This window comes from Manis pentadactyla, chromosome 1 (genome assembly GCF_030020395.1).
Source record: "Manis pentadactyla isolate mManPen7 chromosome 1, mManPen7.hap1, whole genome shotgun sequence".
NCBI classification, from domain to species: Eukaryota; Metazoa; Chordata; class Mammalia; order Pholidota; family Manidae; genus Manis; species Manis pentadactyla.
The window spans coordinates 72,438,930-72,454,461 of record NC_080019.1 but is presented as its reverse complement, the minus strand read 5'-3'; the positions used below and the strand labels follow the sequence as shown (position 1 = coordinate 72,454,461).

Genomic DNA, 15,532 nt, shown 5'->3' with positions numbered 1-15,532 from the left:
TACTTTCCAAAGCATTTCTAAAACCCTATATAAAACAACTCAATATATTTTAAAATGCAGAAACACTGGCTGTTACGATCACAATTGTCTTAGAGGTGATGGACTGCTCCCTACAGCTTGACTGCAGTGCAACCTTAGTTAAGAGCAAAGACAAGAGCTAGACCAGCTAATTCCTATAACCTACCGGGTGACCTTATAACTTCTCTGTGCCTTAGTTCTCATCCGTAAAAGAGGGATAATCTTTGCACCTACTTTAAGGGCTCACAGTAAGAGCTAAATGAGTTAATGTACCAAGTGTTTGTTATAAACTTTCCTTTTTACATACCTTTAATGGTCCTTTTTTAAAAATTTTAAGTGGGCCTTTCCAATGCAGTTTGCTATGTCTCCTTACAAAATTCAAATTCTCTTTAGTTCTCCCCAATTAATTTGCCTTACTGACATCACCTTTTATCCATTACACTTTTTATTCACTCCTTCCATTATGTCTTCTATCTCCTCATGTAAGCAGTAAGATTGTTGTTTCAAGTCATAATAGTAATGGTTCCTAAAACACCCAGGAATAAGCTACCTGCAAAAGAATCACTGGGGATTTGACTAACACCCTCCACTAAAATTCCTAGGGTCTGGGGATTGGCGCAGAAATATGCCTTCTCACTATGGACCCTCACAAGTGGTTCTGAGGCTGAAAAACACTGCTCTGGTGAAGGGATCCTCAGAAAAATGGAAGGCGGATTATTATTATTTTTTTGGTATCAATCTACAATTACATGAGGAACATTATGTTTACTAGGCTCCCCCCTTCACCAAGTCCCCCCCACTAACCCCATTTCAGTCACTGTCCATCAGCGTAGTAAGATGCTGTAGAATCACTACTTGTCTTCTCTGTGTTGCACAGCCCTCCCTGTGCCCCCCCGACATTTACATGCTAATTGTAATGCCCCCTTTCTTTTTCCCCTCCCTAATCCCTCCCTTCCCACCCATCCTCCCCAAACCCTTTTCCTTTGGTAACTGTTAGTCCATTCTCAGGTTCTGTGATTCTGCTGCTCTTTTGTTCCTTCAGTTTTTTCTTTTTCTTATACTCCACATATGAGTGAAATCATTCGGTACTGGTCTATCTCCTCCTGGCTTATTTCACTTAGCATAATACCCTCTAGCTCCATCCATGTTCTTGCAAATGGTAGGATTTGTTTTCTTCTCATGGCTGAATAATATTCCATTGTGTATATGGACCACATCTTCTTTATCCATTCATCTACTGATGGACACTTAGGTTGCTTTCATTTCTTGGCTGTTGTAAAAAGTGCTGTGATAAACATAGGGGTGCATATGTCTTTTTCAAACTGAGTTGCTGTATTCTTAGGGTAAATTCCTAGAAGTGGAATTCCTGGGTCAAATGGTATTTCTATTTTGAGCTTTTTGAGGAACCTCCATGTTGCTTTCCACAATGGTTGAACTAATTTACATTCCCACCAGCAGTGTAGGAGGGTTCCTGGAAGGGGGATTTTTAAAAACAACAAAAAATCCTTGTCCTATGTAAGAATCCCTTAAATAACAAGATACTTTCTGCCTCCATCAGTGGCTCATGAGCTGGGTTAGAAAAAAGGATACTGTTTTACTATCAAATAGTATTATAATTTAATATAAAAACTGTTGTTCCAATATAGTCTATTTAAATTTCCTTTTCTCTCTGTTGGGTTGTTTGTTACCTTTCAAAACTCATCTTACAATCCAAAGAGGATTTTCAGGGATTTAAGGACACTTGGCAAACTTTAGAGTTCCAAACAAAAGACAAACCAATATTAAAAGATTGGGAATGCAGATTAGACTTAGGTAAGCTAACAAACATTTTATTTGTCCTTAGGATTAGAAGTTTTACAGGCTCTGAAAAACTATTAGCTCATGTGTTTTCAAGATTTCTTCAGTAGTTCTCAGTATCCAATTCTAATCTCTATGAACCTGAAATAAAAATAGCAAGCATACTTCCTTTCCAGGATTATCTCATCTGACCCTAAATACCTGTTTGTAGTTTGACTTTTCAAACCTCAATTAGAAAAGCTACCTCCTTGCTTAAAATGTGTATGGTGGATGGGTGGGGAGTGGGAGGGGGATACAGGAACACAAAAATTCTCAATCATAATATAAACTAGTCATGGGGAAGGAAGGGCAGCATGGAGAATATAGCCAATGATTCTGTAACATCTTCTTATGTTGACAGATAGTAACTACACTACTGGGGATGAGGATTTAATAATATGGGTAACTGCTGAACCACTGTGTTGCAAATTTAAAACTACTATAAGATTATAAATTAATGATAGTTCAATTTTTAAAAATGTGTATGGTTAAAGTTGAATGAAGGGCGGAATACTTACTGAATCCTTCTTACGAGATCGTTCCTTCTTCATTTTTCCTCCTGCTGCTCTGATACTGACTCTGTTCTCTCCTCCCAGGTAACCCCGGCAATTAGCTGACCCACAGAAACATTTCTGAGCTTCTTTTCTGTTCAAGGGGCATAGGAAAGACATCAGACTATGACCACATAAAAATATTGACAATAATTACATACAAGAGAGAAGTCAATGCAGCCTAAAGGAAAAAACACTTTATTATGTTAAGAGACCCTAACAAATCTGACACTATCTGATGAAAATGCCTGAAAATTGTTCTTAAAAAATATTCATTCTTTTTCTAATCTTATTACCTAGATAAAACTAGCCAAGAAGTTAATGAGTAATTTCTCAATTTTATGGCAGTACCTACTAATGGATGAAAATAAGAGATCATATACATAGTTGGGCAAAGAAAATTGCTTAAGTAGTTGATTATCATTTATAATTAAATATTTAATGGCATATAGAGCAAAATATATTCTTATAAACAGATACACACAGATATAAAATGCATTATTAGTATATGACACTAAAAAATACATGACTGTTAAAAGTTATCACATAAGGATGAGACACTAAGAGTCAACATAGTAATAAATAAATGTAAGCATGGAGTCAAGGAAAAGTGATGGAAAGAAGATAGGCCTGAGTCCACAACCCACTTCTGCCATAATTTACTCTGTGACCAGAGCCATCTGAAGAAAATATGAAGGACTAGTTCAAAAGTAAACTGATAGATTTAGTATATGACAGCAGTAATCAGAGGCACAAAAATAAATCATTCAATAAATAGAGCAGGAAATGACAAATGGCACTGGATTTCTAATTTCCCTTCCTTCAAAGGGGACAATATAAACATAGAAAAAACATGGAACTCTAGTCGGCACTCACCCCAAATACTTGACCACTGCTTAGACCCACACTAACACAAGCTATCACTAGATACCATTACTACTTCATTTATTAGCCAAAATAACTCCTTGACCTGATACTCCCTAGGTACAATGCACTTGGCAACAGCAGGATAAATGCTTGATTTTTTTTTTCCTTCTTAAATTTTTAAATAATTCTTCAAAATCATGAATTGGTTCCCTTCAATCATGACTAATGCAGTTTTATTTAAAAAATATTATTAAAACTGATGAATTTCACATAATGTATTTCAAACCACTGCAGTTATTACCTTTATTGATGCTTAAGTGTTTGTTAATAAAAACTCGTACATTTTATTAAACAGGAGCCTATTCAAAGTAGCTCAGTCCCTTTGAGATGACCTTCCCTAATCTTTTATAACTGGTTTCCTGATATGACAAGATAATTCAGGATCACCTTCAATTCCTGTTTCAAACCTGAAATTAGACATTCCTCCAAGGAACCCTGCTCTTTTAGTGGAGTCTTATGAAACCACAATACAGATGCTATGGCTATTCACTGCTATTCCACCAGCTACTGTTTTTGACAGACACACTTAGGTAACATTATTTTTCAGAATACAAGATGGCAGAGATGAGACAAAAGATTAGTCATGAGTTGATAATTAACAGATGAATGATGGATACACAGAGATTTATTATACTATTCTCTATACACACACACACACACACACACACACACACACAGCTGACACTTCTATAATAAATAAAGTTTTTTAAATGTTAGAAGCAAAATCATATAAATAAGACAGCATGAAGTTCAGCAGAAAACTATGTAGTTCCTAAACAATATCCCTCAGTTGCCAGACGTGTCAAATACAGGAAAAACACAAAACCAAAACAGTACTCTATAGATATGAGTTAACAGTACATGTAACTTTTTAGCAACTCACACCAAAGTTCTATACCTCTATATCTGAATAGTCTATTACCCCATCAGAAGCTGCAAAGCTGAATAGAAACAATACTCACCCATATCTCTGGAACTGATAGTCAAATGTTAACTCTGAGCCTGACGGAACCAGTTTGGTGGTAAAAAACCCAACCCTCAGTTGTCCATTCACAGTCCACTGAGATGTTTTTAAAAGAAAAGAAATTAGTAACCAATTAATCTACATATATTTTTTAAAAGATCATCTGCCTTAATCACCCATGTGCCTTTTAGACAATTCTTTTCCAAATAACAAATGGAGAACTTTTCTCTTTAAATAAACTAATAAATCTAAGTATTACTCTTATTTAATGAACTACCTGACTGAATATCACCACCTATAATTTCTAATATAAGTAACTATTACTTTAACTTTTCTTACTACATATTTCCACACAGTAAATATTCACTTATACTAAAAATGGGCAAATAGGGAATATTTCGTGTGAATTACAAAAGGCAAATCTATATTACCTTGTTAAAAGTAACAACCTTCTAATATAAGATGGTGTGTGGGACCAGGGAAGCCATCATCTCAAAAGTTTAATTTCATGAAGCAATGGTCACATGGTAAGTGTAGTGAAAGGAAAGGGAAGCATCAGAACAGATGCATAAAACTCAAGAACTAAATGGGGGTAAACATACAGGGGTCAGACTTTGTTCCAGAAACATATAAGATACAATTCAGGAAGATGGCGGCCTGAGTAGAGAAGCGGAAATCTCCCAAAACCATATATATTTTTGGAAAGACAACAAATACAACTATTCCTAAAAGAGAGACCAGAAGACACAGGACAACAGCCAGACTACATCCCCACTTTTGAGAACCCAGCGCCTCGCAAAGGGGGTAAGATACAAGCTGCAGCCCAGCGGGACTGGAGCACCCCTCACCCCAGCTCCCGGTGGGAGGAGAGGAGTCGGAGCAGGGAAGAAGAGGGAGCCCAGGACTGCTAAACAGCCAGCCCTAGCCATCTGCACCAGAGCACAGATACACAGTGCGTGGTGTGCTGGATACTAGGGAACCAGGACAGTAAAACCTGTGAGCGGGTCCCTGCAGCCGGTGCCCCTGGGACAAAGATAAGCGAGTGCTTTTTGAAAGTCTTAAAGGGACAGGGACCCCACAGCTGGACGGAAGCGACCGGGACACGTAGCCCAGCAGCTGCGAATCCCAGGGAACTCCGGGCGCCCTAACCCCCTGGGCAGCAGTGCAGCTCGGAGGCCCCTCACAGCCATGAACAGCCTCCTGCCTGTTTCCACTCCAACGCGGCTCCGCCATATTGGAGCAGCAGACTGAGGCCAGGCACGCCCACAGCAACTGCGGAGCTTAACTCCACAGCAACCGCGGAGCTAAACTCCACAGCAGCCAGGCAAGAATCATACACCCTGTCTGCGTGCAGCTGCCCAGCACAAGCTGCCAGAGGTCGCTGTTCTCCCAGGAGAAGGCCACAAACCAGCAAGAAGAGACATTCTCACAGCCAACACACGCGTCAGCTCCCCACAACTAACTCTATCTCCATGAAAAGGAAGAATTTCATACAGACCAAAATCACAGAGACAATCCCTGAGGAGATAGACATAACCAATCTTCCTGAAAAAGAATTCAAAATAAAGGTCATAACCATGCTGACAGTGCTAGAGAGAAATATGCAAGAGCAAAGGGATGACGTCCAGAGGGAGATTACAGGAAAGAAAGAATCTCTGGAAGGATTTAGAAGCAGAATGGATAAGATCCAAAAGGCCATTGATGGAATAGAAACCAGAGAACAGGACTGCATAGAAGCTGACGCAGAGACAGACAAAAGGATCACAAGGAATGAAACAATATTAAGAGAACTATGTGACCAATCCAAAAGGAATAATATCTGCATTATAGGGGTACCAGAAGAAGAAGAAGAGAGAAAAGGGATAGAAAGTGTCTTTGGAGAAATAATTACTGAAAACTTCCCCAAACTGGGGGAGGAAATAATCACTCAGACCACGGAAGTACACAGAACTCCCAACAGAAGGGACCCAAGAAAGACAACATCAAGACACATAATAATTAAAATGGCAAAGATCAAGGACAAGGACAGAGTTTTAAAGGCAGCTAGATAGAGGAAAAAGGTCACCTACAAAGGAAAACCCATCAGGCTATCATCAGACGTCTCAACAGAAACCTTACAGGCCAAAAGAGAATGGCATGATATATTTAATGCAATGAAACAGAAGAGCCTTGAACCAAAAATACTGTATCCAGCACGATTACCATTTAAATATGAAGGAGGGATTAAACAATTCCCAGACAAGCAAAAGTTGAGGGAATTTGCCTCCCACAAACCACCTCTACAGGATATTTTAGAGGGGCTGTTCTAGACAGGAGCACTCCTAAGACTAAACAGACGTCACCAGAGAAAATAAAATCACAGCAAAGAAAGCAGACCAAAAAGATACTAACTAAAGGCAAAAAATAAACTCAACTACCCACAAAAGCAGTTACAGGAAACACAAAAGAGCATAGAATAAAACAATCAACATATAAAGAATGAAGGAGGAGAAATAAGAAGGGAGAGAAGTAAAGATTCACCAGACAGTGTTTATAACAGCTCAATAAGCGAGTTAAGTTAGACAGTAAGATACTAAAAAAGCTAACCGTGAACCTCTGGTAACCACGAATCTAAAGCCTGCAATGGCAATAAGTACATATCTTTCAATAGTCACTCTAAATGTAAACGGACTGAATGCACTAATCAAAAGACACAGAGTAACAGAATGGATAAAAAAGCAAGACCCATCTATACGATGCTTACAAGAAACTCACCTCAAACCCAAAGACAAGCACACACTAAAAGCCAAGGGATGGAAAAAGATATTTCATGCAAGCAACAGGGAGAAGAAAGCAGGTGTTGCAGTATTAGTATCAGACAAAATAGACTTCAAAACAAAGAAAGTATCAAGAGATAAAGGACATTACATAATGATAAAGGGCTCAGTCCAACAAGAGGATATAACCATTATAAATATATATGCACCCAACACAGGAGCACCAGCATATGGGAAACAAATAATAACAGAATTAAAGGAGGAAACAGAATGCAATGCATAATGCATTCATTTTAGTAAACTTCAACACGCCACTCACTCCACAGGATAGATCGACCGGACAGAAAATAAGTAAGGACACAGAGGCACTGAACAACACACTAGAACAGATGGACCTAATAGACATCTATAGAACTCTACAACCAAAAGCAACAGGATACACATTCTTCTCAAGTGCACATGGAACATTCTCCAGAATAGACCACATACTAGGCCACAAAAAGAGCCTCAGGAAATTCAAAAACAGTGAAATTCTACCAACCAACTTTTCAGACCACAAAGGTATAAAACTAGAAATAAATTGTACAAAGAAAGCAAAAAGGCTCACAAACACATGGAGGCTTAACAACATGCTCCAAAATAATCAATGAATCAATGAACAAATTAAAATAGAGATCAAAGAATATATGGAAACAAATGACAACAACAACACAAAGCCCTGACTTCCGTGGGACGCAGCAGAAGCAGTCTTAGGAAGAAAGTATATAGCAATCCAGGCATACTTAAAGAAGGAAGAACAATCCCAAATGAATAGTCTAACGTCGCAATTATCGAAATTGGAAAAAGAAGAACAAATGAGGCCTAAGGTCAGCAGAAGGAGGGACATAATAAAGATCAGAAAATAAACAAAATTGACAAAAATAAAACAATAGAAAAAAATCAATGAAACCAAGAGCTGGTTCTTCAAGAAAATAAACAAAATAGATAAGCCTCTAGCCAAACTTATTAAAAGAGAATCAACACACATCAACAGAATCAGAAACGAGAAAGGAAAAATCACGACAGACTCCACAGAAATACAGAGAATTATTAGAGACTACAATGAAAACCTATATGCTAACAAGCTGGGAAACCTAGGAGAAATGGACAACTTCCTAGAAAAATACAACCTTCCAAGACTGACCCAGAAAGAAACAGAAAATCTAAACAGACCAATTTCCAGCAACGAAATTGAATCGGTAATCAAAAAACTACCCAAGAACAAAACCCCCGGGCCAGATCGATTTACCTTGGAATTTTATCAGACATACAGAGAAGACATAATAATACCCATACTCCTTAAACTTTTCCAAAAAATAGAAGAGGAGGAAATACTCCCAAACTCATTTATGAAGCCAACATCACCCTAATATCAAAACCACGCAGACACCACAAAAAAAGAAAATTACAGACCAATATCCCTGATGAATGTAAATGCAAAAATACTCAAGAAAATATTAGCAAACCGAATTCAAAAATACATCAAGAGGATCATACACCATGACCAAGTGGGATTCATCCCAGGGATGCAAGGATGGTACAACATTTGAAAATCCATCAACATCATCCACCACATCAACAAAAGGACAAAAACCACATGATCATCTCCATAGATGCTGAAAAAGCATTCGACAAAATTCAACATCCATTCATGATAAAAACTCTCAGCAAAATGGGTGTAGAGGGCAAGTACATCAACATAACAAAGGCCATGTATGATAAACCCAAACTAACATCATACTGAACAGCAAGAAGCTGAAAGCTTTTCCTTTGAGATCGGGAACAAGACAGGGATGCCACTCTCCCCGCTGTTATTCACAATAGTACTGGAGGTCCTAGCCACGGCAATTAGACAAAACAAAGAAATACAAGGAATCCAGATTGGTAAAGAAGAAGTTAAACTGTCACTATGTGCAGATGATATGATACTGTACATAAAAAACCCTAAAGACTCCACTCCAAAACTGCTAGAACTGATATCGGAATACAGCAAAGTTGCAGGATACAAAATTAACACACAGAAATCTGTGCCTTTCCTATACACTAACAATGAACCAATAGAAAAAGAAATCAGGAAAACAATTCCATTCACAATAGCATCAAAAAGAATAAAATACCTAGGAATAAACCTAACCAAGGAAGTGAAAGACCTATGCCCTGAAAACTATAAGACACTCTTAAGAGAAATTAAAGAGGAAATTAACAAATGGAAACTCATCCCATGTTCTTGGCTAGGAAGAATTAAAATCGTCAAAATGGCCATCCTGCCCAAAGCAATATACAGACTTGATGCAATCCCTATCAAATTACCAACAACATTCTTCAACGAACTGGAACAAATAGTTCAAAAATTCATGTGGAAACACAAAAGACCCCGAATAGCCAAAGCAATCCTGAGAAGGAAGAATAAAGCAGGGGGATCTCACTCCCCAACTTCAAGCTCTACTACAAAGCCATAGTAATCCAGACAATTTTGTACTGGCACAAGAACAGAGCCACAGACCAGTGGAACAGAACAGAGACTCCAGACATTAACCCAAACATATATGGTCAATTAATATTCGATAAAGGAGCCATGGAAATATAATGGGGAAATGACAGTCTCTTCAACAGATGGTGCTGGCAAAACTGGACAGCTACATGTAAGAGAATGAAACTGGATCACTGTCTAACCCAAACACAAAAGTAAATTCAAAATGGATCAAAGACCTGAATGTAAGTCATGAAACCATAAAACTCTTAGAAAAAAACATAGGCAAAAATCTCTTAGACATAAACATGAGCGACTTCTTCATGAACGTATCTCCCTTGGCAAGGGAAACAAAAGCAAAAATGAACAAGTGGGACTACATCAAGCTGAAAAGCTTCTGTACAGCAAAGAACACCATCAATAGAACAAAAAGGTACCCTACGGTATGGGAGAATATATTCGTAAATGACAGATCCGATAAAAGCTTGACATCCACAATAGATAAAGAGCTCACAAACAAAAAGTAAGTAATCCAATTAAAAAATGGGCAGAGGAGCTGAGCAGGTAGTTCTCCAAAGAAGAAATTCAGATGGCCAACAGACACATGAAAAGATACTACACATCACTAGTTATCAGAGAAATGCAAATTAAAACCACAATGAGATATCACCTCACACCAATAAGGATGGCTATCATCCAAAAGACAAACAACAACAAATGTTGGCGAGGGTGTGGAGAAAGGTGAACTCTCCTACACTGCTGGTGGGAGTGTAAATTAGTTCAACCATCATGGAAAGCAGTATGGAGGTTCCTCAAAAAACTCAAAATAGAAATACCATTTGTCCCAGGAATTCCACTTCCAGGAATTTACCCTAAGACTGCAGCAGCCCAGTTTGAAAAAGACAGATGCACCCCTATGTTTATTGCAGCACTATTTACAATAGCCAAGAAATGGAAGCAACCTAAGGGTCCATCAGTAGATGAATGGATATGGATAAAGAAGATGTGGTCCATATACACAATGGAATATTATTCAGCCATAAAAAGAAAACAAATCCTACCATTTGCAACAACATGGATGGAGCTAGAGGGTATTATGCTCAGTGAAATAAGCCAAGGGGAAAAAGACAAATACCAAATGATTTCAGTCATATGTGGAGTATAAGAACAAAGAAAAACTGAAGGAACAAAACAGCAGCAGAATCACAGAACCTGAGAATGGACTAACAGTTACCAAAGGGAAAGGGACTGGGGAGAATGGGAGGGAAGGGCGGGATAAGGGTGGGCAAGAAGAAAGGGGATATTACGATTAGCATGTACAATGTGGGGGGGGGGTATGCAACATAGAGAAGAGAAGTAGGGATTCTACAACATCTTACTATGCTGGTGGACAGTGACTGTAATGCAATATGTGGGGGGGACTTGGTGAAGGGGGACCGTAGTAAACATAATATTCTTCATGTAATTGTAGATTAATGATAACAAACAAACAAACAAAAAAATAGATATAATTCGGATGTAGAGTTCTTGTCCAGACCATTTGACCATGTTACTGAAGGAAAAAACCAGCCTTAAAGAGATGAAGGGACGCGGTACAATTGGAGTCTCACCACTAGACATTTGGCTATCAGCTACAGGCAAAACCAGAACCAGAACTTAGGTTAAATGATTCCAGACTGGTTCTGCTATTTGTTATATGGCTCAGCTTTTAAAAGAGTCTTATCTAAGATCTATTCTGATACTGATCAAAGGGCAAAAAATATCCAGGAATTAAAAACAACCATCTCAAAAAGAGAATCACTGATATACATTTTTCTAGGGAGTGGGTCCATAGCTTTCTTGACCTGAAAAAGATATGTATTTTCTTAAAATCTCAAAATGTCTTATGAAATTCAACAAACAGATTTACCAAGAGTTAACTATGTGCCAGCCACAGGGATAGGAAGTTAAGCAAGACTCAAAGCCTGGCCTTGTTGATGAGAAGCAGTGTACTCACAAGCACATCAAATTTAATTCTCATCGGTGGCCATTCAGCCCTTTATAAATGCTATTTGAAAAGTCAAATTCGGCACCTGGATAGGAATCTGATAAAAACCTGAATATAAAAATCTGGACTTCATCAAAATTAAAACTCAGTTTTATATTTTGGTACCTTTTAAGTAATATCTAAATTTTATGGGCAAAGAGAGGTGGCAGTTAAATGCAACAGGAGATCCTGGGTTGTATCCTTGGCCAGAAAAATCACAGGTGGCAAAATTTGAATTAGGTCTTTAAATTAGTTAATAGTGAATATTATTTCCTAGATAGGGTAATTTTATTATGGTTATATACAATGCAAACATTAGGGTAAGCTAGGTAAAGGATGGTATATGGGAACACTGCACTATTAGGGGAAGCTAGGTGAAGGATGTTATATAGGAACTATTTCTGAACTATTATTTTATAAATCTAAACTTATTTCAAAATAAAAATTTAACAACAAAACAAAGCAGGAAAAAAGTTATTAAAATGGTTCAAAAGTAAAATTCATAGATACCTATGATACAGAATAAAAAATTAATGGTCAGAACATCAATCTTGAGGAAATATCCCAAATTCTACATCTACCACAACTTACTTTTTGAGTCTCACAGTTCGGTTCACAGCTGTGATTCATGAAGCGAGAGCAATTTCCTTTCTGAGTGGCATCTATTATCTAAGGAAAAGGATAATTAAAGGTTTAAAAATGAGACACTAATATACACTTGCATTTTGCAAAGGGAAGGCATTAGGCAAATGTAAGACCACATCCCTATCCCCTTTCCTTTAGAGAACTCTCATACTACTTTGTACATCAAAGTACCAAATATCAGATTGCTTCCTCTGGAAGATGTGCTAACTATAAACAATTTACCTGTGCGCAAAATCATCTCCTTTTCTATCAGTGTTGCTCCAATTTACTTTTTAGCTATTTCTTATATCCTCTTATATTCCAATCTCACTCCATGGGTAAAAAACTTCATTTTAAAGTGCATACTAGCAGTATAGCACAGAGAAGACTAATGATTCTATAGCATCTTACTACACTGATAGACAGTGACTATAATTGGGTAAGTGGTGGGGACTTGATACTGGGGGGAATCTAGTAACCACAATGTTGCTCAGGTAATTGTATATTAATGACACCAAAATAAAAATAAATAAATAAATAAAGTGCATGCTATACCATAGTGGACTAGCTCTCAAATTTGAGTGTATATCCCCTGGAAAGCTTGTTAAAAACTCTTGCTGGGCCCACCCTCAGAGTTAAATTAATCAGGTCTGGAGTAAGACCCTAGAATTTGCATTTCCAGACTGAATGTGGAGGCAGATGTGAAAATCCAGCTAAATTCGAGCCAGATATAAATTTTTAAATTACTTTTTTGAAAATACTTTGTTTTCACAAAAGCATGTTGTGTCAACATATAATGAGCATGTTTTTAAAATGGTTTAATATTCTTCAAATTCTCAGCTTTAATTTTTAATATAATAAATACTGATATTAAATAAGGCTCTCTAGGGTTATGAATGATTTTTAAGAGTTGGAATATGAGGCATGTATATTTACATTCACATATATATATGTAAGTATCTCTCTCTCCCATACTTTCGGTTAACAAATAGAAACAAACTGTTCTGCTCCTCATTTTTGTCACATATTTTAGAGATCAGGCCATACGAATGACCCTTTCAAACTCAACAATTTCTAGATTTGTTTCAAGAGACACATTCTTGCTGCTCACCTCATCATTCTTCAGGGCCATGAAATAGTAGTGGATGTTTTTGTTTCGTGCATACTCCTTTACCCGGGCTTTAAACTCTTTATGATCAAGCACCTCACCACAATATTCCAGGACAAAGGTGTTCCTAGTAAAACAAAAAGAAAATAATAGTACTTCCTGCCCAAGAAACATTACAAAGTAGATAAATTTGGTATTACTCAAGACGCAATTAAACTATATGCAAAGTACCTAACATCTATCTAATTGTGATTTTCTCTTTCCTAATACCTTTCAAAAGAATGTTGATTCTAAGAAGCTTTTATAATTTATACATACTACCAAAATGCATATCCCTTCTCCAACTAATATTAAAACAAACTTTCAAGTCTGGTTGACATTATCATGAAAACAGTGATCCATAGTTGAGAAATACCTCTGAAGAAATCAGTAAGCATTCAAAAATTAAAGGCTTTATGTTCTAGGAAGAAAAAAGGCAACAAATATAGCAGCCCTTCTACTGCCTTTTCTCTCTAAGGCTTTTAAATCTTAAGTTACCTTCCGTCCTCGCAATTTCCTCGTGTATGAACAGTTTACTGGGACCCCCTCCCTGCCACAATCCTATCATAGGACCTTTCTCCTGCATGTATCCTACCTGATAGACAAGATTTGCCTAAGTTGATGTCATTAAAACGTGTGACTTATCATCCTTAAGATTAATCTCCTCTAATGTCTTTGTGGATTGGGCACATACTCTAGCAAAAACCGCTGCTTGCTGGGTGTGCACAGAGCCTCCTACCAGTTCTGCTAATGGCCTCCTGTGGAAAGTGCGAGCCATGGACTCATGTGAGTACGATTGGTTTGAATATGGCTGGAATGACAACTTGGTGTCAATCAATCTCTTCAGGTTTGAGGATGAATATTATTATAATTCGCTGTTATTTGTATATTGTTACAGCCTCTGTTGCTGTTATGGGATCTGTTTACAATGCTCCAGCTTTCTCCCACAGGGACCATTGCAAGAGATTGAGGGTGCGTAGACTCCTGGAGGCAAGACTCCTGGAGGAGTGGAGTGAAGGAAAAACTAAGTTTCATGGCCAGGATCCTCACTTGATACCCACTGTGTACAGTGCAATGAGATAATACTTAGCCTACTGTGCAGGTGTATGCTTGCATACCCATTGGCAATAAGCCATTACTGCCGGTATTGCTATAAAAAAGAGGCTCCTCAGTGCTAAGAGGGAGCCTAAAGAAGAGAGGAGAGGCAGAGGCTGGAGCAGGGCAGAGACTAAGATGGGCTTGCTGCATGTAGAGGCGGATGTGATTCTAGCACCTGACCTGCCAATAAAGCTTGGTATGAGCCCCTTTTTATCCCCAACATTCTGTTGGCATATTTTGGTCTCACCAAATCCACAGTGAACTTGCCTCGGGCTGAAAGCCTCAGGCGAAACAACTTGTTTATCTATTTCTTCTCTATTAAAGATATTAACTTCTCCATCTCTTCTATGTTTAATCTATAAAAGCAGAGCTATTCTCACCAATGACTTCAAGTATTACCTCCACGTAGACAAATGCTTCTTTATGCTCCGCTCCCAAGTTCTAACCTGAAATGACCCTCCTTGAAGTCTTATCTCTTCAAAATAATCATGCCCTACTGTAACCAGACTTTAAGTGTAAATCACTTGTATTTGTTTACAATATACTAACATAATCAATGTACTTAGTAAAGAAGGAATTAACTGAACAATTGAAAAAATTAAACCCTCTTGATTTAGAAAATAAAGCAGTAAAAAACAAATGAGAGAGGAGATTCAAGATGGAGGCATGAGAGGTTAGACAGACAACTCCCAAAACCACATATAGTATGAAAATATAGTTAATACAACTAACCATAAAACAGCAACAGGAAAGAAGGCTACACCAGACTACAGACAGACCTCAAAAACAGAGCAGACCTCAGGAAACGGGGTAACATACCAAAGCCTTGATCCAGGAGGACCGAAGGCCTTCCTTCACCCCAGCTCACCAGCGGGAGGAAGAGAAATGGAGTGGAGAAGGGGGTGGAAGCTTGGGACTATGGAACACCCAGCCCAGGAGGTCTGCTTTGGAGCACAAACCTACATTGTGTGGTGCTCTGGAGGGAGGTAGGGTTGGGGAGCTGGGACAGGTGGAGTGCTTGAGAGACTGAGATTCCGACTGTTTGTGGAGGACGGGGATCCACATCTGGCCGCTCT

The 15,532-nt window shown here is 38.1% G+C and overlaps 1 protein-coding gene across 5 annotated transcripts in view; it reads right to left on the bottom strand.

The window, feature by feature from the left end:
- Positions 1–15,532, bottom strand: part of SETD2 (SET domain containing 2, histone lysine methyltransferase) — a 165,243-nt gene that overhangs the window by 92,881 nt on the left and 56,830 nt on the right. For all 5 annotated transcript variants that reach the window (XR_005023078.2, XR_008996470.1, XM_036877191.2 and 2 more), the window contains 4 exons: positions 13,323–13,446; positions 12,179–12,256; positions 4,295–4,392; positions 2,373–2,499 (listed from right to left, as the gene is read on the bottom strand). Coding sequence is in view for 3 of the 5 variants with exons in the window: in XM_036877191.2 (XP_036733086.2) it covers positions 2,373–2,499; positions 4,295–4,392; positions 12,179–12,256; positions 13,323–13,446 (427 nt within the window). In the remaining 2 variants the exon portion in view is untranslated. The remainder of the gene's footprint in view (positions 1–2,372; positions 2,500–4,294; positions 4,393–12,178; positions 12,257–13,322; positions 13,447–15,532) is intronic.